Source organism: Arvicanthis niloticus, chromosome 15 (genome assembly GCF_011762505.2).
Source record: "Arvicanthis niloticus isolate mArvNil1 chromosome 15, mArvNil1.pat.X, whole genome shotgun sequence".
NCBI classification, from domain to species: Eukaryota; Metazoa; Chordata; class Mammalia; order Rodentia; family Muridae; genus Arvicanthis; species Arvicanthis niloticus.
Window position 1 is genome coordinate 73,263,277 of NC_047672.1, and position 21,079 is coordinate 73,284,355.

Genomic DNA, 21,079 nt, shown 5'->3' on the forward strand with positions numbered 1-21,079 from the left:
TGCTGAATTATATACTTTGTTAACTTGTTCTTTTCTTGGTATCTTAACCAAGAATTTAAACTCAGGTTTAAGTGGTTCAACTCTTTAGCCAAATTTATGGCTAAACCTCGCATGTAATCATGCAAAGCAGAGGTGCAGGCAATGTATGTAAATCACAGCATTTCATTCTGCTTCTACCTCATCCTCAGAAATAATCTTAAGTGTTTTCACAAACGCTCGGGTCAGGGAATGTGGGACTGTACATGGCAGACTGGAGGTTTCTGTGGCTGTCACCTGTATACCTTAGGGGTCTGTGTGGCATTGCCCATGTGGCTTTCTCCAAAGGCATCCAGGACACAGAGGGTATCTTTTTTAATGCAAAACAAATTCAATGAAGCCTTGTTGTCTGTCTAGTAACCTCCAGTCTAAGTGATAATACAAAACAACTCTCAGAGCTAAAACTAGCACTCAATTCACTCTGTCTCTCAGCCTTGTCTATGTTTCTCTGTGTCTGGCTCTCTCTCTCTCTCTCTCTCTCTCTCTCTCTCTCTCTCTCTCTCTCTCTCTCACACACACACACACACACACACACACACACTTCTTAAAGTTGGAAAACCAAGGGAGTGACACAGACAGGTTTGCACCTACACAGCTCATTGCTGCATTTGTTCTGTGACTTTCATTGAGCCAGTGGTGCTAAAACTTAAATTGAACACTTTACACTTTCAGGGTTGCATGTTGTACATTCTGGCATAAGAAGAAGTCATGGTTTTACAGTTTTCACATTACAATATCACTTCATAATAACTGACAGCTCATGATTTATAAAATGGCCGTAAGAAATTTTATTTCAAGTTGCAATGGTTCTCTCAATCTTAGAGTAATTGAATGCAGGGCTTTGGAGTCCATCAGTGCTGGTTTCTCATTGAGACCTCACCATTTACCATTTCCCCTGTTTCCTTGTCCATGTCCATTAAAAAGAAATAATTGTCCCTATTACCCGATATCACTGTAAGCTTGACCCTAAGGAGGATACTGTGGGCGTTGCACGTTGCCCAGTCTTAGGATTTGGTGAGACTCAGCAAATGATCAGCTTCATTTTTTCCCTTTTAATTTTTTATTGGATATTTTGTTCATTTAAAATACAGATGTCATCCCCTTTCCACATTTCCCCTCCATAGAGCCTTCTATCCCATCTCCCTCCTCTTTATGTTTTTGTACCATTTTAATTACATGCATGTATTAAGGTCAGTTCTAGGTTGAGGGTCTAGCAATACAATAGATGCCAATAGTCAAGGAACAAGCAAGACAATAAACACAAATAGTCAGAGAAAAATTAAGGCATTAAACCAAATTACGTGAACACTTCCGTGATCACTGTTTCTAGGGGCTTATCAGGATGACTGAAGTATCTGAGCCTACTTTCCAGTCCTAGCCCAAGGTCATTTTCATGTCTGAAGCCCACTTCCTTGTTCTATCCTAAAATTTAGATTCCTGCCTGAAATTACTTCTTTGTTCTAGATCAGCTTCATTCTTAATCATGAGCAAGTTGTGGCACTTTCTATTTCTTAGCTACATTACAAGGCCTGGAGGAGTGAATATGGCATTTACTGAATTTCTACTGAACTAGATATTGAGGTTTTCTGTTTTCTTTCCATATTCATCGTTCAAGTAAAAGGTCTTAATTTAAAAACTGTTAAACACTGCTTATTATTCATTGTTGAGAAAGTCTGTATTTTAGAACCTTGATTCTCAATCCACAATGAACTTATAGTTGGGCAATAGTCCACTTATTAAATAATACCTTCTGAGGAAGTGTATACATTTTTCTATGTGCATATGTTTACTAGAGAAGATTGTTGGATGGTGCTGGGCCTGCTTCAGAGTGGAAGACACATTTGCTGACAGAGAATCTGAATGCAGTTGGCACCTGAGTGGCTTCAGTGATCCATGTCACTGAAGTGCAAAGGTGTCCATAGTTTAATCCTGGATAGATTACAAATCCCTTGAATTCTTTCTCTTTTTTTTTTTCTTCTAAAACTCATAATGCCTTTGTCTTCCTTCAATCAACTTGCCACTGTAGTCACAGGGTACTGATGTGACAACCAAAATATGAAGTTGACTGACTTTGGGCACAAAGATTAAAAATGTATTAAACATTTTTAATATTCATTTCATGAGCATTAAAAATATTTTGTGAAATCTTCCACATTTTATGGATAGTGTTAAAACTTAATCATAGTATGTTTTATTATACCTGTATCATCTTCATCAGTATTTGAATGCAGGTGGTATTCTCCCAAGTGCCTACTCCAGTTTACTTATGCTTTCCCAGTTCTCTCTAGGTAGGCTCTGAGATTACTACTAACTTGTAATATCAGTAATCATTTAATATTCACCATGTTGTTATAAATTTGTCTTCGTATTTAGAATTGTTTCACTGAGATAGATTCTAGCTCTCAAGATTAATGAGAGTAATACATGAGTTTTCAGTTTCAGATACATTTGAAAAACTTGATATATTAATGTTTTTAAAAGGTCTTCTTTGGTTTAAATTGAATCTGTTGAACTTACTGAAACCCATTCTACAATTCAGCTAAGTTTAAATAAGTGAAGTGAAACTGTGTGAGCAAACTGTGAGAACAGGAACTCAGTCTTCCCTGACACAGTGCTTGTAGAAGTATCCAATTTCTACCTTGTTTCTTTCAGTTTTACTGGAGATTCTAAGCTTGCCTCAAGCATGCGCTATGTGGAAACACAGTCCATGCAGATTGGAGCATCCTACATGATTCAGTTCAGCCTAGTGATGGGATGTGGCCAGAAATACACTCCCCACATGGACAACCAGGTGAAGCTGGAGTACTCAACCAACCATGGCCTTACATGGCACCTTGTACAAGAAGTACGTATGTTTTCTCTCTCTAAAGCTCATGATTACTACCATTTTCTTTAGGTTAAAACAGAAACAATATCATACAACCTAGAATTGACATCAAGTTAGAAATCCCACAAAGAGGCGATTCCCCACTAGTATCACACACCAAAGAGCAACTGGAAATAAAAAATAAAATAAAACAATAAGAAGAACCCAAGGCTGGATACTCTTGGTGATGTGTTTTGAATATCATTTCTCTAGCTCTCCTCCTCTGAAAACATGTCTCTTCTTTCTCTATGACATCTTTCGTTCTGTTCTGTTCCCATCCATGGGAAAACTACATAAGAAATGTACCTCCTGACCTTAGAAATACACAAATAAGAACTATAATCTAAATTTTGGAATACATTTACTTTACATAACACACACACACACACACACCAATATTCTGACAGTGTAATAAATGTAAAAACATTATAATGCATAAGATAAATTTTATAAATGCTCATGCTAATAGATCAAAATGAATCCTCATCCATCTCCATTTGTGGTGAAAATTGAAAGATGTTTAATTCTATGGTGATATCTCAGTTGTAATTACTTCCCAAATGATTTTAGCTTCACAGAGGGAAAGATCATAAATTTAGTCCTTAGTACCAGTAGCTAAAACTATGGCATTAGCTTTCTCGAAGGTCTTTTTCTCTTGTAGTGGGAGATGAAACATGTCCAGTGGACAAATGGAAGCTGAGTTTGGCTTCTTCCTCTCTTTCAGGAATGTCTTCCCAGTATGCCAAGTTGCCAGGAATTTACATCAGCCAGTATTTACCACGCCAGTGAGTTCACACAGTGGAGAAGAGTCACTGTCGTTCTTCCCCAGAAAACATGGTGAGAAAGAATGCCTCCTTAAATGTGGCCTCACTTCCATTCTTGCTCTGGCTTAGCAGGATGTGAGTGTGATGAAGATAAGGTCTCCAGACATCTAGGATCATTCTCTCCCTACCCAGAAGCCCCATGTGTCTTAATACTCAGGGTTGCAGACAAGGGAGCTAATGAGAAATATGAAAATGTTGTTTTTCCCAGTGTCAGCTGCTTCTGGCCTCTCTTCTTGCCCTGAAATTTTATATTTGTGGCAGAACTCAGTGAACCTACTTCTTTACATTTGGCATTCAAAACAAAATGTTGCAAGGAATCTAGAAACCCAAGTAGTTTGGATTACAAATTTCTTTTCACTCATTGCATCGTGGAGCCCAACTTTTTATATCTAAAGCTTAACACACATTCTTTTCCTAGTCACACTTTTTTTTAATAACAATAGAAGTCGTGCCTCAGTGGTGATGAGACCACAGGAAACAAGGAAGAAAGAACAGTTGAGAAGAGGAAAGAACATAAAACACAGTAGTTTTTTACAGACATTATGTTTTTTCATCTTAGCCAGTTCAGTCAAAACACTGCAATGTCTGTGCCTTCCTCCTTGGACTAGAAACTGAGTCAGAATTCTCAGGAAAGCTCCTCCAGGGATAAACCAGCCACATGCTCCTCACCAGCACTGCCTCTTCAAGACAGAATCCTGTAGAGTATGGACCATTTCAAGTAGTTTAGGCTAAAGGTTCCTTACAACCCTGGAATTCTAGGATTTTAAGATGTGTGTAGAAGAGAAAGCATGAACAAGACGAGCATTGAATTTTTCTGTGACGACTGCTTTCAAGTCCGCTTTTATGAAGAGAAATTGGCTAAACAAATCTTTCTTCGATTGTTTCATATATAAAAGTTAGACACCTCACAGAGTCAAATGGACGGCCCAGGATTGCTATACCAATCCCGTTGACTGGATGTCTGTGCTGTGTGAGGAAGGCTCCCTGATTTTTTTTCCAGTGTTTCATTATGTCACTTGGAAGAAAATGCTTGAAATTTGATCTCAACAAGTTTTTTTTTTTTTTTTTTAATGTCCCACTGTGAGCCATTTCCAAGATAGTCTATAAGATAGAATAAGTTCTTTCTTCCTTAAATATTCTATACTTGTATCTACTGCTGAGAATATAATCAAGATTTTTATTTAATTTCAATGACATTCCAAGCATGTATTTCAATGAAAGCATCTGTAAAACAACACCTTGAACAATCAAAACACTGATCACTCTGAGTGCAAGCTCCTGAGGGCTTTCTGTTCTTCATTGCTGCATTAAATTTATTTCTCTCATTATTAAGAAAAACACTGAGTGATTTTATTCATTGGCATGTGTAGTTCAATTTTAAAATGATAATATTGATAATGTGTTGAGAAATCTTTTTATGCCTAGAAATGTTCTAACCCAACATCGTCCTTTATTTTTATGTACATGACTGTTTTGCTGTATGTGTGTTTTTGTGCCACATATGTGCTTGGTGCCTTCAGAAGCCAAAGATGGTATTAGGTCCCCTGGATCTGGATTTACTGACAGTGGGTCCTGGTAATCAACCCCAGGATCTCTGAAAGAGCAACCAGTGCTCTTAACCACTGAGCCATCTCTCCAGCCCTAAACCAACACTCTCATTTATTATAGATTAGGTAGTATCCAAAAAGTATTTTCCTATTAGAAAACTAACCAACCTTTGTATATTGTTCTTCCCTCAGTTGGTATGCTCCACTCACTTCTTAGTCTAAAATATAACATCACTGAACTGGATGTTGTTAATAAAAAAGGTTAATACTCATCAATGTTAACTGGACAGGTAAAGGGGGTGTAGTGACCTGCACATTCATTAGAATGCCTGTACTATACTAGATGTCTTCATGGATTATTAGAAATTAAGTAGAACTTTAACTTAAAGTGCATCCGTGAATTAAAGAGGTAGTGCACTATACATATATTTACATACTTGTACTTATATGACATGAAAACAGAGAAATCTATTTGGGGCAGGAAGGGGCCAAGAAGGAGAAATAGGGACACGGAGGGCAATATGTACAAAATGCAATAATAAATGTATATGAAAATGCCATTAGAGAAACAGTATTTTTTATATGAAATGAAAAATTTGAATTTTTATTTTTTCAAATAAAAAATTATTCTAGTGACCATGTGCCTTTGCGCACATGCACTCTGTAATCTAATTCTTCTTTTGCAATTTTCCTTCAGACTTCTTGGAGGGGTAAAAATATTACTTTAGAAAACAAACAGCCCAGTATAGTATTTATTTCAGTATTCCCAGTGACTCATAGTTAATCTAAATATTGCTATATGAAAAAAGTTTTAAGCTTGTTATTGCTCTGTTTTTGAGTCTATAATGCATAAATCTCTACTATAAAGATTGAACCTATTTAGTCTCCTCAACATCCTTGGCAATTTTTTATTATGTTTATTTCAAGTTTTTACAAATAGCATTCCAATGGGGAAATAGGCAGATTGTTTTGAAGGATTGTTATTTCTCTGACCAAATCATTGCTCTGTTTTGATTCTAACATGTATGCAAATATACACTGAGTACCTTAAAGCAAGCATGGTCCTTGCATTATCCCAGATATGTTAGCTTTGGAAAATGTGCTCGATCAGATAACTGTCAAGTACAAATAGCTGCTGGATACACCTGCTCAGTGAAATTACATTATATAGGAACTGAGCATTTGTTACTCAATGAAAATTAATTTCATTTTATATGAGGGACATTTACATAAGAACAGGGCCTAATGAGACCCAAACAGCTGTCAGTTGCTGACTTCATAAACAAGTCAACACCTAAATCACTGGATGAGTCTCGGAATAATTGAGCAAATGTAATTACCGGAATGCTAAATGTGGAAAATACAATTTAGTCAGCCTCCATTTACTTTGACTCTTCAGGTTATATAAGCATGGAGAAATGAGTGGATGCCAGTATGCTTTGGTCTTGAAGTTTATGAGAGGAAGGGTTATATTAAGACTCAAGTTTTGTTGCTTTTAGAAATGCATAGTTTGGTGTTTGTGTTTTAAATGAAAGTCTGTGATATGTCGTGTCCTCTTCAAAGAGGATGGATGTATGGACAGACAGATGATAGAATGGATTGGCAGATGAAATATCTGTATTGAGGACAGCATTGCACTGTGGTAAGTGTGTAAATCAGTGTGATCACACCTCACCTTCCCTCATGAAATCTGCTGGAGATGGCTCGCACAATTAATTTTTTCTCACTAAAAATGAATCCAGTCAATATTCAACCTCTTTTTCCTGGCTCTTCTCCTAGTTGACATCAATATGTAGAGTATATTTAAGTGAGATAACCTTAAACTCTTTGTGGTAAAGAAATCCCTCTTCAAGAGTTTATGAGCACAAGGATCCTTTCCTTAGGATGTACACATGGCTCTAACTGGAAACCTAAGCAGGGCTCCTCAGCACCTTCACCCCAATTTAGTACTAAAGGGAGAAAGCCTTCAAAGCAATCTTTCCACCAGTACTCAAAAAGGCATCTAACTATGAGAAAAATTAAACAACACTAAAAGAGTCAGACTTAAAGGGATCTCAGACATCAATTTTTCCATGCCCTTTATTGGAGAAATGAGGAACTAGAAGCCTCTGTCAGCTTGGAATACTCACTAATGATCACACAACTACTAGACTGCAAAGATGGGGTCTTGGGAGCCTCACCCTGGCTCCTGGTGCACTCTTCAGTCTGTTACCTTTGGAAGTCAGAAACAGACTCCTCTTGTAATGTGTTTAACTCATCTTTAGCACACTATTTTTTGAGCACCTAATTTATTCTATTCCTGTACCAGCTATTGAGATGAGTGCTCTCCTTATATCCAGAAGACCAGGGCTTGGTACTCTGGACATGACTCAGATTATATTCAATTTTAGAATAGAGCAGTCTCTCCTTTTCATGGTAACATGAGTCATTATGTCCCTGAGTTTTGTTTGTCCAATTCTATAGAGCACTAGACTTAGTCACTGTTCTATTGCTGTGAGGAGATGCCATGACCAAGGCAACTCTTATAAAAGAAAGCATCTAATTGGGGCTGGCTTACAGTTTCAGAGGTTTAGCCCATTGTCATCATAGTGGGGAACATGGCAGCACACAGGCAGCCAGGGTGCTGGAGAAGTAGCTGAGAGTTCTACATCCTGATCTGCAGGCAGCAGGAAGAGGCTATGAGCCATGCATGTGTGCGGTTTTAGAACCTTAAAATGCATCCCCAGTGGCACACTTTCCCCAACAAAGCTCCACCTCCTATTCCTTATCAAATAGTTTCATTCCTGATGACCAAGCATTGAAATATATGGGCCTCTGAGGCCATTCTTATTCAAACCACCACAGTACTCTAATGAACTCTACTTTTACTGTAGGCTTTCTAAAAGCCAGTTGGTAATAGTACCATGAAAAGCAAGATGGCTGTTAAATTATGAGCAAAAGCCACTACCACAGAGATACCTCTGTCTTATTTTCATGACAGGTACTGGTGTACAAATAAACCCATCTGCTGGGACTGTCCATAGACCCTGGAATCTCCTGCTACAGATAAAAACAGATCATTGACAGAATAAACAAATAAATGCTTGGTCTGATTTTTAACTGTTGTACACTTATGGTGTGCTCAATATGTGTAATTGGTGCAGGTTATTATGGATCATTCAAAGACAGATCAAGTGTATCTACAAAGTGTGCTGAGAGTGCTGTGGTCAACAAAGATAAGCACACACAAGAATTCTGCAAATTCCTTGCTGTTGTTTTTGCTGCTGCTGCAGTTGCTGCTGTTGTTTTTATGTTATTGTGTTTTGTTGTTCTGTTGTTATATTTTGTATTGTTATACTGTTGTGTTGTTATATTGCTGTTGTTATATTGTTGTGTGTATCGTGTTGTTATATCATTGTGCTGTTGTATTGTTGTGTTGTATTGTTTTGCTTTATTGTTGTATTGTTATATTGCTGTTATTGTATTGTATTATATTGTGTTGTTGTGTTGTTATATTGTGTTATATTGCTGTTGTGTTGTTATATTGCTATTGTGTTGTTGTTTTGTTGTATTATGTTGTATTGTTGTGTTGCTATATTGTTGTGTTGTTATGTTGTGCTCTTATATTGTTGTGTTGTTGCTTTGTTGTGTTCTTGTTGTTGTTGCTATGTTGTTATATTGTTGGTAGTGATGGTGATAGTGTTTTAGCACTTTGAGAAAAAGAATTTACCACAGATCTCTGGAAAATCCTACGCGTGAAGATTTTTCCGTAAATTTTTAAAAAATGTTTTCAAGCAGTCACAGACTTTAAGTCTGCTTTATATATCCCTCGAAATATCTTCTTAAGACTCCAACTTCAATGACCTGAGACCCCAAGTGTTTGTGTTCACCTCTCCACCTCTATTTAAAGTCAACTGGCCCACAAAACTCAAGCAAATTTGTGTTTCAGAAATAAGCATGTCTTCACATGCAGATGATCTTCTTACTAAATAACACTTTCCAGTGTGTCTTCTCTACACCAAAATTGCATGCCAACGGTTTTGTTTTATATTCTGAACCAAATTAAAGTCTTCCAATAATGGCTGGCATGATTGTTTTAAGTATTCTATTACTCTAGGTAAAATATTTTGTATTCTCATCTGTGAAAGGCATACTTCGTTTCATAGGTAGCTTTTACTTTTGAATGTTCTTTATTTCTAGAACCAAATTTTTGAGTAACATTAGGAAGTCTGGCCTTCTTTAAAATGCTGCAACTAAATTAAGATTGAAGCATAATATGGGCAGGTCCTTTTTCAACTTTCTTTCATGATAAAATTGCTGAACTGCAAAATAATTGAGTGGGAATTAAGCCAAAGACTAATGCTGGGAACCCAAACAGACATTCAGGGAGTGGGGAGGGTTGTTATCAGAAAGGTGCAGAACTTTGGTATTCTTGGTGAGAAACACCATAGTTCAACTGGTATTGCCTGCTCTGTTCCTAGGTCTGGTGCCACCCGCTTCCGCTGGAGTCAGAGCTATTACACAGCTCAGGATGAGTGGGCTTTAGACAACATTTACATTGGGCAGCAATGCCCAAACATGTGCAGTGGGCATGGCTCATGTGACCATGGCGTGTGCAGGTATGTGCTCCTGAGAGTATGACCCACTTCTGCGTTTGTGTTTGTGGTTCATGCCAGCAGTTATATTCCCAGTCAGTTCAAAAACTTATACATTATAAAAATAGACAAAGCAAGCCAGTCTCTCTTCCGTTCTTATTTCTCATGTAAAACATGCTGTTACATGTAAAGCCACATACTCTGAACCTTTAAATCTAAACTCAGAAGAAGACCTGCTGGGTTTATTGTAAAAGTCGCACTGGAATTTCCTATCCCGCCCTGATCATTTTCAATTAGACAAATATTGTATTCCTCTCTCCCACACTGCTCAAAGTTGTGCCTACAGGAAGAAGTGATTACACTTGCATCTTTAAAGGCCCCAAATATATATGTCATTTAATCAGAAAGAACTATAAAATATCACCAGTGTGACATGTTAGTGGAATAAATGAACCTACATACATGATATTTTTAAAGCAATGAGAAATTTCCATCTCTTGCACAAACATAAACCAATGTGTTTTTCTCCATTACTTCTTGATGTTGAATTCCACAATTTTAGGATAATACTTCTAACTAAAGATTCTGCTCATCCTGAGGAATGTAAAATAACTGGAGATAGTACCATATTACATACACATTAATGCTGTAAATAAAATAGCAAGGATGAGCCCTGGGGGAACACATCCTGGGAACATCCTAAGTAGATAAGCCATTGTGTTGCAGATGACCTGCTTATTATGCACTCCCCACAGGTGTGACCAGGGATACCAGGGCACTGAATGCCACCCAGAAACTGCACTTCCTTCCACAATTATGTCAGATTTTGAGAACCTGAGCAGTTGGGACTCAGACTGGCAAGAAGTTATTGGGGGAGAAGTTGTAAAACCTGAGCAAGGCTGTGGGGTCGTGTCTTCTGGATCTTCTCTATACTTTAGCAAGGTATGGCTGGGAGTTGAAATGATGTGCCATCGGGGTAGAGACTGGTTTAACATGAGACTTGTACACAGGCATTCCAAACGCCACAGGTACAAATATAAAGTGATTTTACTGTTCCTCACACCCCTTGCTTTTGACTGGGCATAGCCATATGCCTGTCCCTTTGCAATACTTGAGAAACTCATTTTAATTTTGGTTTCAGTTACTTCAAATCTAGGTTAAGCCAGTTTAGATTTCCCACTACATCTATTCTGTGCAGTGCTAGAGACTGACATGGGAGGCAAGCATTTACTGCTGAGTGATATCTCAGATTCCCTCACCTGCCAAGGCTATTGCACTTGATTTAAATCCTATTGTTTACTCCAGTGCTATGCAGGCTTATGTCTGAGCATCCTTGACTGGAGCAGCTTCCTAATCTGTCCCCATTCTTCCCTTTGTAGAATATGTGAGAGAGCAAGCCTAGGGCAATAAATGAACAGGGATAGGGACCAAAGACCCTAGGGGTTAGGATTTAACTCTACATGTGCAATCCTGTCTGTTTCTACCATTTCTTAGTTAATTGTCTTTTTACGTAGCCTCTTCATCCATAAAGTGGAAACAATAAGAGAGTCCACTTCATTAGTGTTCTTATATAGATTAAGTTAGTGTCAACTATGTAGAAGATTCTATGAATTTGTGTTTATTGAATTTGTCATTCCGTAAATTTCACAAATTTGGTTGGAGGGAATAAGAAGGGTAGTAGGAAGGAAGTGTATACCGAGCTATCCCCAGGGGACTGAGCAGCTATCTGTGTTGGGCAAACGTATTAGAAGCTGCTCTGCCTTCATTTGGCAACGCTGGTAGACTCTAGTCTATTTGTTGAGGATGAGTGGAGCCTCTTTCTCCTCTTCCCATGCTACTGTACCAGCAGATCATTTTTTCTGCTCTGCTCTGGTTCATCTCCTGTGTAAGCATAAAAGATGGGACAGGCTTCAACCTGAGTGACATGTGTAGCCCTCATTATTGCCAGTTCTTTATAAAAGGGATTGCAATCACCATTTCTGGGACAATTAAAAATGTCTCACTTTATTTACATCCTATAGCAAGTAAGCAGGTGTGAATGATATACCATAGGGCTGATACATTGCAGGCTTCGTTTTGGCAAAAATCCAAGACAAGTTACCTCATACAAGTGCAAAAATAGGTTCAGGTTTTGTTTTGATGCAGGTGTGAAACAAAGAATCTGTAAGAAACCAAGACAGGGAAGGATAGAAATCAGGATGAATCCATTTCCTGGCCACTGACATTGAAAATTCTCATCACTGTCTTTAGGGATAATAGCGAATAGGTGACCAATATCCAGTGGAGATGTGGTTCTGCAGAATGGGAGGCTATGCTTGTTGTCAGTATCTGTTTTAAAATAACATTTAAAATATAGAACTTTCACTGGTAAAAGTATGTACATAGACATATGTGGAATTTTTAAGTGTAAAACTGTCCTGGGTTACAGATGAGTATTCTGTCAACTTGATTCAAAGTTGTCTTTCTTGAAGTCAGACTGTCCAAGTATACTGTGTTCCAGAGCTAAGGTGCTGGTTGCCTTGGAGAGTTATTTCTGTGTATTTCAGTATTCTTGCCTGTAAAGTTCAAAGTTGGGAGTAACAAGTCAGTCAGTGCAGCTGAGGAACAAAGACTCGCATGGGTGTGATATGCATTAGTCCTCACTGCTGCTCTTTTATGAGAACCAATTGCAAATTAGTGCCTCTGAATTTCTCCACATATATGCTTTTGTACTTAAAAATCATCATTTCAAAAGTGAAAATTTTCCCTTTATCTCTCAATGCAGCCTTTCCCTCTGAACTTCTGTAAAAAATATCTCAGCCCCTCCCTTTTTTCCCTTTTCTCTTTAGTAGCATCTGTTTAGAATTTTAAGTGGAAAAAAATACCTTAAGCCAAAAGAGTAGAAAATTGGGTCCATGCAATCAAAATAAGGAAAGCTTAGGCAGTCTGTACTCAGAGATCACTTTCCTGTTCCTATGTCAGACCGACTGTCACTACCAAGTGTGGAACTGTCACATTTCCACAGGGAGTGTCTCCAGGTGGCACCTAAGTGTCCCAGGAGGATTGGTACAGAAAACTCTGGCAGAGATATGAAATAAGTAGCTGGGCATTCCCCCACTACAGAGCATTTGAAATGATGAACAGGCAGCCAAAGAAGAGGCTAAGGTCATGTGCCCACCACCCTAAGGTAACACACCTAAAACCCTGGTCCTCTCCCTTGCTGGACAAGTGTCCAAACTACTCTGTTGCCCTCCTTTCCCAACTGCCTCACTTGTGTTGGTTTTCCAAACATGCATTTTCTGCTCCAGCCAGGAATCTCTCCTGGTTAAAGGTTGTATGTGTTTCTCTGCCTCTGCTTTGACTCTGCCCTGTCTTCTATTATCTCTGAATTCTTTAGCCTCACCACATTTCCCTAATGGCTGCTGTTTCCAGGGAGCTCACAGGAGCTGGGCCCAACTTTCTGAGTCACTGTATTCTTGAAATTTTTCTCTAATTGTATGTGTAACTGATTGTTTAACTTTATTGCTTTTCGGACAGTATCAGGTCAAATGCAATCTCCATAGCCAAGCTGATCTCTAGAAAAAGCGATCAGCTGCAAAATGCTTATCCTGATCTAGGCATTTATATCTCAATAAATACTCAAAAGACTAAGTAGGTATAGAATTATTAAATGCCCACATGACTGATGGGAACTCTGCAAGTTAGGAGAGTAGGACCTGCAGCAACTGTCAGCGTCTTCTCTGGCAATCAGTCTGTGGCTTCTTGTCATGGTGTTTTATGTGGTACAGTTATTAAAGAGTTAATTAATTTACCTAAAACAGAGAAACTCTAAAGAAACAATTGTTTTCAGGTAAATATAATAGAAGTTTTTCTTGCTAGTGACATTTTGAATACAGAAAACTAATAAGGTGAAATTTCACAGATTCTTAAAGATTTTGTTATCATTGTGTTACCTACTGCCTGATAAGATTTGATTTATTTAGCTGGACCCTTAAAAGAGGAAGCCATGTAAACTCAAATTTGTTTCTCTTTTACATACCATTCCTTCTGTACAGACCCTGAGGTCTGAACCATCTGAGGCGTTTCCAGTTCTTCAAAACAAATGCAAAATAGTTTCCCCACTGTGGGAATGAGTATGTTCATACTCATTTAGCTTGTCGTCCCTACACATGTATAAAAAAACACATGATGTGCATGTATGTACACATATGTGCATGTATCCATCCATCACAGCAAAGTAGGAAAACTTCAAGCAATTATTACATCATATTCTAAATTATAACAAAATTTTATCATGAGCCTTTTTTCTTTCGAATCAATGTTCAACATTCCAGGTCACCGAAGAAAAAAACCTGGCGTGTGCTATTTCTCTATGAAAAACCACTCTCAATGCCAAATCAAGCATTTGTGTAATACTATCCACCATTTCCAAAAGTCCTACAAAAGCAGTTTTCCAAATCCCTCTAGACTAACTCTGTCACCTGGAAGAACAATCCTGCGCTGTGGGCTCACAACAGACCCTCATTCCAAACAGCTAATTGTGATAATTGGATTTGTGCAAGTCTCACCTCAGAGCCTCATCCTTCTGACTCATTTCCACATGCTGTGTTTTTCATAGACACTTGCTAGATTGAAATGAATCTGCTAACTCTTGGAGTTCTCTCTCTCTCTCTCTCTCTCTCTCTCTCTCTCTCTCTCTCTCTCTCTCTCTCTCTCTCTTAACAAACTTCACTCTGTCTGTGATGGTCCTGGGGTATGAAAAAGCCAAGTGTTTCTCATTTACCATATTTCAAATGAACAGTTTAAAACAGTACAAAGCATATACAAATTCACACTAGAAATTAAAGGTTTAAAGAATGAACCCCCACATCAGAGTCACCTTCAATGGTCATTTGCAGATACTATGATTTCTTTCAGACTCTTAATTGGCTTTAGAGCTTTTACTAGCTTAATTGCTCCACACATATCCACCTCTGTGACTTCCAGTGACAGAAAAACTTGTCCTCAGTGAACTTGGGAGATAAAACTAGGGCTTGGTGTAACTGTGTAGGGGTTTCACTCTAATCTACATGTATCACCTCTGTTTTCTTTCCTGACTTCTGGTCAAACTCCCAGGTATCCTCCAAGACCAAAGAAGTCTACTGATTAACTCTGGTAGAACCCAGCTAGGTGGGAGAATCCTATAATGCACCTTCTTGTTCCACCATAGCTTGAACCCACTATACAGAACTGGAGTAACAACTTCTTGTCAACCAATGTCTGACTCCTCATAGCAGCATACACAGGGACACAGCAAAGAGAAGGAAGTGGGCTTCTGGACTTCAGGATATGTCTAACACTTTAGGACAGAAGAGAGTGTTGGATGGTTTCAAAGCTCACTTAAATGGTACCTCATACCATCTTATCTAAGAGTGAACAAGGCAGGTGGAGAGACTGCAAGACTTCCTTTTTGCTAAGAGGTTTCTCTCTTGCCCACTTCACTTGAACTTACTCTGGAGATAAGGGCTGTGAGCAGGTCTCTGGGGAAAATATACCTTCAAGAATGCAAGCAGAATTCCAGACACCTCACATACATGTCACGTGTTATTTGATCCAATTGTCACAAGACTATGAGGAAAGTATCATTACCCACATTGCACCTTTGAAGAATATAAAAGCTCAGAAAGGCCACACAGCTTGTGAACAAGATGAGTAAGGGACTGAGAGTTAAGTCCAGCCCATCTGATGGTCAGCTCAGTCATAAATGCTTGCCTTTGAAGCACGGGGACCTGAGTTCAATCCCCAGAAGCCACATGAATAATAAAACTAAACAAAAAACAAACAAATAAACAAAAACACTACCCAGGCATATTAACACACCTTTCACCCCAGTACTGAGGATGCAGAAGGAGATGGATCTCTGTGAATCTGAGGCCAACCTGGTCTACATAGTTTCAGGCAAATCAAGTCTGCACAGTGAGACTCTGTCTCAAAATGTATAGTAATAAAATAAATGATAAAATGGTCTTTCTTTTCTCTATTACTCTGACATTAGATGAGTTAAAAATTTTGGTATAGTAGGAAATTCTCAAGTCTCGCAGCTGTGTCTGGGTGTCAGTGATGGGAGATGAAGTGAGAGCATCCAGGAACAGGAGTCACAGGCACAGCAGAGACAACAGAAGAGCAGAACTTGCTCTTCTCAGTATTAACAGGCCCCAGAATTGTCTTCTATAGTGCAGGGTGCTCATGTGGACTTGAAACCAAGCTATAAAATACCAGAGCTTCCCAGTAAATGACTTGGTTCTTCTGCACTTTGGAAAGGCTGGGAAGAGGCAGCTGGTGAGCTGGGATCTGGATACTACTTGGGTGGACTTCGTCCAGTTCTACATCCAGATTGGTGGAGAGAGCGCTGCATGCAACAAGCCTGACAGCAGAGAGGAGGGCGTCCTCCTCCAGTATAGCAACAATGGGGGCATCCAGTGGCACCTGCTGGCAGAGATGTACTTCTCAGACTTCAGCAAACCCAGGTAAGCTCCCATCTGGAGGGACTTCCAGTGTCTCCCAGTGATGGTAGACATTGAATTGTTATTGAAATGTATCCAAAACATTGACAGTTCCAGAAGTTCATAAAGATTTGGCAGGAATGCCAAGTCTAAAAATTTTTCATCTAAATGATTAAACAAAAACCACTTTGGACTCATATTTAATTCTTTAGAAATGTTAGCTGGTATAGTAACACAAGCTGCTAAAGCACTTCTGAAGGTAAGGCAGGAGGAGCTCCATGAGTTCCAAACAGTCAATGCTACAGTGAGATCTTGTCCCCAAAAGATTAAAACTATTTTTAGAGATTTGGGAAAATTTTTGACTCTAAGAAAATCACTAACTACTGATACCCAAAGTCACTTGAGGCAACAGACAGCTTCGCCTGCTTTGTCTTTGAAGATTGTGCTTTCGTTCTGTGGCACACACAGCTAAGTTACACAAGATGGAAATTTTTTTTCTGCATTTTCACACACTATACCCAGGGATGGTCCTAGTTGGTGTGTGACCAAGTCTACAGAGTTTGGATTTTCTAAAGCTGTTATGTAACTTATCCAGGCTTGATTTAGATAACTAGAGAGTATATAGAAATCTGAAATGACATAGGCAACAACTATTCATGAGTTAAGGGCAATAATTCACATTTAATGATAATGCCTATACCAGGCAATTGGCATATTATGTGTATTAAAACTTGGTTCTTTCATGATTATGTAGTATTTGAAATTCTGTTTAATCTTTATATTTTATATGAACATAACGTAAGAATACCATTTTTAGAGTATGTCTTTTATAATCTCTTATTTCTAATTTAATGTGGAGATAAAATTCTTTTTTATATATTAACCACTAATCAATATTCACTTATGTTAATGTCATGTTTTACACATTATAACTAAGCCTTGTGTTGAAAAAATATTGAAGAAAATGCATATTTAATTTTTATAAATTGTATTTTGCTACCTAAATTTTACATATTTTATAGATTGGGAGTTTATAAGTTTCCTGTTTTTTTTTTTAAATGGACCTCTTAAAGGTGACACAACTTTCTATAGAATTCTACTCCAAATATTGTTTTAGCCAGTGTTCTATAGCTGTGAGGAGATGCCATGACCATGGTAACCCTTACAAAAGAAAGCATTTAATTTAGGCTTGCTTACAGCTTCAGTGGTGTAGTCCATTATCCTCATGGTGGCAGCAAGCAGACATGGAGCAGAGTTCTACATCTCAGTCCCCAGGTAGCAGAAGAGAGAATCTGAGCTTGGCAGGGCTTCTGAACCCTCAAAGCCCACCTACAGTGACACACTTCCTCCAACAAGGCCACACCTACCAATCCTTTCTAACAGTCTCCACTCTCTGGAGACAAAGCATTCCAATCTGTTGAAACCACCACAAATACTATACAAAATCTTTAATTTAATTAAGCACAGTGGCATATATATACGTGTGTGTGTGTGTGTGTGTGTGTGTGTGTGTATAAACTAGTATTGGGAAAGCTAAGTCAAGAAGATCATGAGTTGGATCACAACCTGGGCTATACAGCAAGTTTCAGGAGGACCTGTAATAATAATAATAATAATAATAATAATAATAATAATAATAATAATAATTAGAAAAGAATAAATTGCTGAGGACTAGGTGGTTTATGAGAACTTGAGTTTGGGTCCACAGGACCCTCAAGAAAAGCCAGACATAATAATGATGCTGTGATCCCAGTGATAGCAAGATAGAAAACAGGACAAGAGGGGCCTAGAGTTCACTGGCCAGGTATCCTGTGCCACTTAGCAAAATTCCAAGCCAGTGAAAGACAAAGTCATCTCAAACAAAGATGGGAAGTACCAAGAACCAACACTTAAAGTTGTTCTTTGTCCTCCACATACACACATGCACATGCATACATGCTCAGTGTACACACACACATACAAATGTATACACACAGCACTACACAGAGGCACACATTACACACACATGACATAAACAAGTGCACAGAGATACACACATATGCACATACCAGTACACAGTGACACACATGTATACACACACCAATGCACAGAGAGACACATACACACACATGACATACACATACCAGTAGACAGAGACACATATGCATATATATACCAATGTGTATATATACATATACACATATATACACACATGACACACACTAATGCACAGTGACACACATGTACATACACATGTATGTATACACATACCAATGCAGAGACACATATGCATTATATACCAATGAAGAGACACACGTGTACACACATACACACAAACACACGCACATGTATACACACCAGTACACAGAGATACATATACATGCACAAACAATAAATAAAAATATTTCATTTGTGGAAATTTTTATGGAAGGCTAGATTCAGACTTCAGATGACACTAAGCTGATAAAGAAACTTTGAGCAGGAAGATATGAGAAAAGACTCTGATGGCAGCAAACAACAAGAAACATGGGAAATGACTTTAACAGACAATACTGACTAAGAACAGCTGTGAAGAAAATGGCAAAGCTGCACTAAGGCTTCCAGATATTAAAAGACAACAAATAAGTGGGACATAGTGTAGACGTCACAAAGAGGAAACCTAAAAATTACAGATGAAGATACCTCTTCGTTTATGTTTGATTCCCGCTCGCAGTATGCTTTGTGTCTAGAAATAGAAGCTAACAAAGCAACCTAAACTTGGAGGACATAAATAAAAAGTAACATATATTATACTTTTTAAAATCCTAAAATGAAAAGACACTGGAGAAGCAATGAAGCCAAATAGATGACCCAGAAACTGACTCAAGTGAATAGGGGCCAGGGAGATAACTTGGTCAGTAAGATACTTGCTGTGCAAGAGGAATGGCCAGATTGGAGCCCCCGGACCTAAGTAAAGCAAGAGGTTCTGGAGAGTGAGAAGAAGGGGCTCACTGCCAGGGCAGCCTAATTAAATCAGTGAGTTCTGACCCTCGTGAGAGACCCTGCCTCCAAAGCCAGGAGGATGGCATCGGAGGCAGACAGATATCTGAGGCTGTTTCCCGACTGCTACAACACATACCTGTATATGCATGCACAACTACACATGAACACATGCAGAAACATACAAGAATGCATATGTGAGAAAGAACATGTCAGTTATTAATGACATAAATGATTAGATGTAAAGACACCTGGAGAGAGGAATGTTTAAACTCTCACTTCGTATCATCACAAGTTGTGAAAACTGATTTAGGGTTTCTTGATCTCAGCAACAGATCACTGCCTGATCCTGAGAAAGCACCTAAACCAAGTACAAACTCAATGGGAAAATAGTGAAGAGAACTACTCACATAGAAATGTACTATGTGCAAATGTAAAACCACTTTTGTATGTACATAATTATGATGTCAAAGAAAATAAATACAGAAGAACAGTTCCAACACATATGAGAAATAAGGATTTTTACCCCACAAAGAGTTTATACAAGCTACTTTTTAAGCATTAAGAACCCATTTTTAAAAGTGAATGCAAAAAAAAAAAATGAGGAGACCAAAACAAAATATTCATTAAGACATGGGTAATATTGAAATGCCACTGCATAAAATTTCTGTTTTTAAACAGGCTACATACCATCTTTAATGACATTTTCAAGTGTTCTCTCAACATGAAACTGAAAGATTCTCATGCCATCTGTAAACCATTACCACCCTTTGAAGAAGGAGTTTAGAATCTTAAACATCAGTAATTTATATGACATGGTAATTTCATGTAAGAATCTTACCTAAAATCTTATCTAAACCAAGAAGCGAAGACAAAATGCTTTGTGCATCGGTATTACAGAATTATACATAGTAAGAAAAATATGAAAAAATATTCATAGCATGAAGTAATAGTGTGCCTATGGGATGCAAATTATATGAAAATTAAAATGATTTTAAATTATTTTACAGACTTGGGACTTGGTTATGGTAAACATTGTTTTAAAATGTAAGGAACTATATTACGCAATGCATAACATACATACATACATACATACATACGCAATACATAACAAATTGTCGAATGATGAAATGCATTAAAATTTTAATAGAGCCCAACCTTACACAATTTATTGATGTTTATGTTTTGTCTTAAATTCACAATTTCTGTTTTTCACCATGAGCAAGGATTACGATTTTAATGTACTAACACAACAAAAGGCCAGGTTCTCCTAGATCATTCTTTTGTTATGATGTTAATAGGTGTGTATATGTGTGAACAGGTGGAGGTCACAGTTCAGGTTCTCCTATGTAGGTCGAGGAGATCAACTAGGTCATCAGACTTGGCAACAGGCACCTTCACCCTTTGAGCTATCTCAACAGCCCTAAATATTTTTTCTAAAAGTTATGCCCATTGTATGACCAATATGACACATTATGTAATGTTGCTTGCTTATACATATATACAAACACACATGGTACTTATATACATGCAGGCAAAACACTAATATACATAAAATAAAAACAGACTTTTTAAATACATTATAGCCTTTACACTAAGAAGCCAGTGACTCCCTGTCCATTGAAACATAATTTCAAATATAATGGACAAAATAAGGACTCAAGATTTCCTACTGTATGAGCATCCTATGTGGTCTGTGTGTCCATACTCAAGAGACAACTGAAGAACCACAGGGTCAAATGACACTACACCTTCTCTTGTTTCTTCCTTTGATACTTTACCAGCTTTTAAGAACAGCACAGCTTTTCCTTTC

The 21,079-nt window shown here is 38.0% G+C and overlaps 1 protein-coding gene across 5 annotated transcripts in view; it reads left to right on the forward strand.

Annotated features, from left to right (window-relative positions):
* The window catches only part of Reln (reelin), a 438,704-nt gene that overhangs the window by 320,645 nt on the left and 96,980 nt on the right, over nt 1-21,079 (forward strand). For all 5 annotated transcript variants that reach the window (XM_076913169.1, XM_076913171.1, XM_076913172.1 and 2 more), the window contains exons 21-25: nt 2,689-2,881; nt 3,627-3,739; nt 9,734-9,871; nt 10,603-10,789; nt 16,127-16,332. In XM_076913169.1, coding sequence (XP_076769284.1) covers nt 2,689-2,881; nt 3,627-3,739; nt 9,734-9,871; nt 10,603-10,789; nt 16,127-16,332 — 837 coding nt within the window. The remainder of the gene's footprint in view (nt 1-2,688; nt 2,882-3,626; nt 3,740-9,733; nt 9,872-10,602; nt 10,790-16,126; nt 16,333-21,079) is intronic.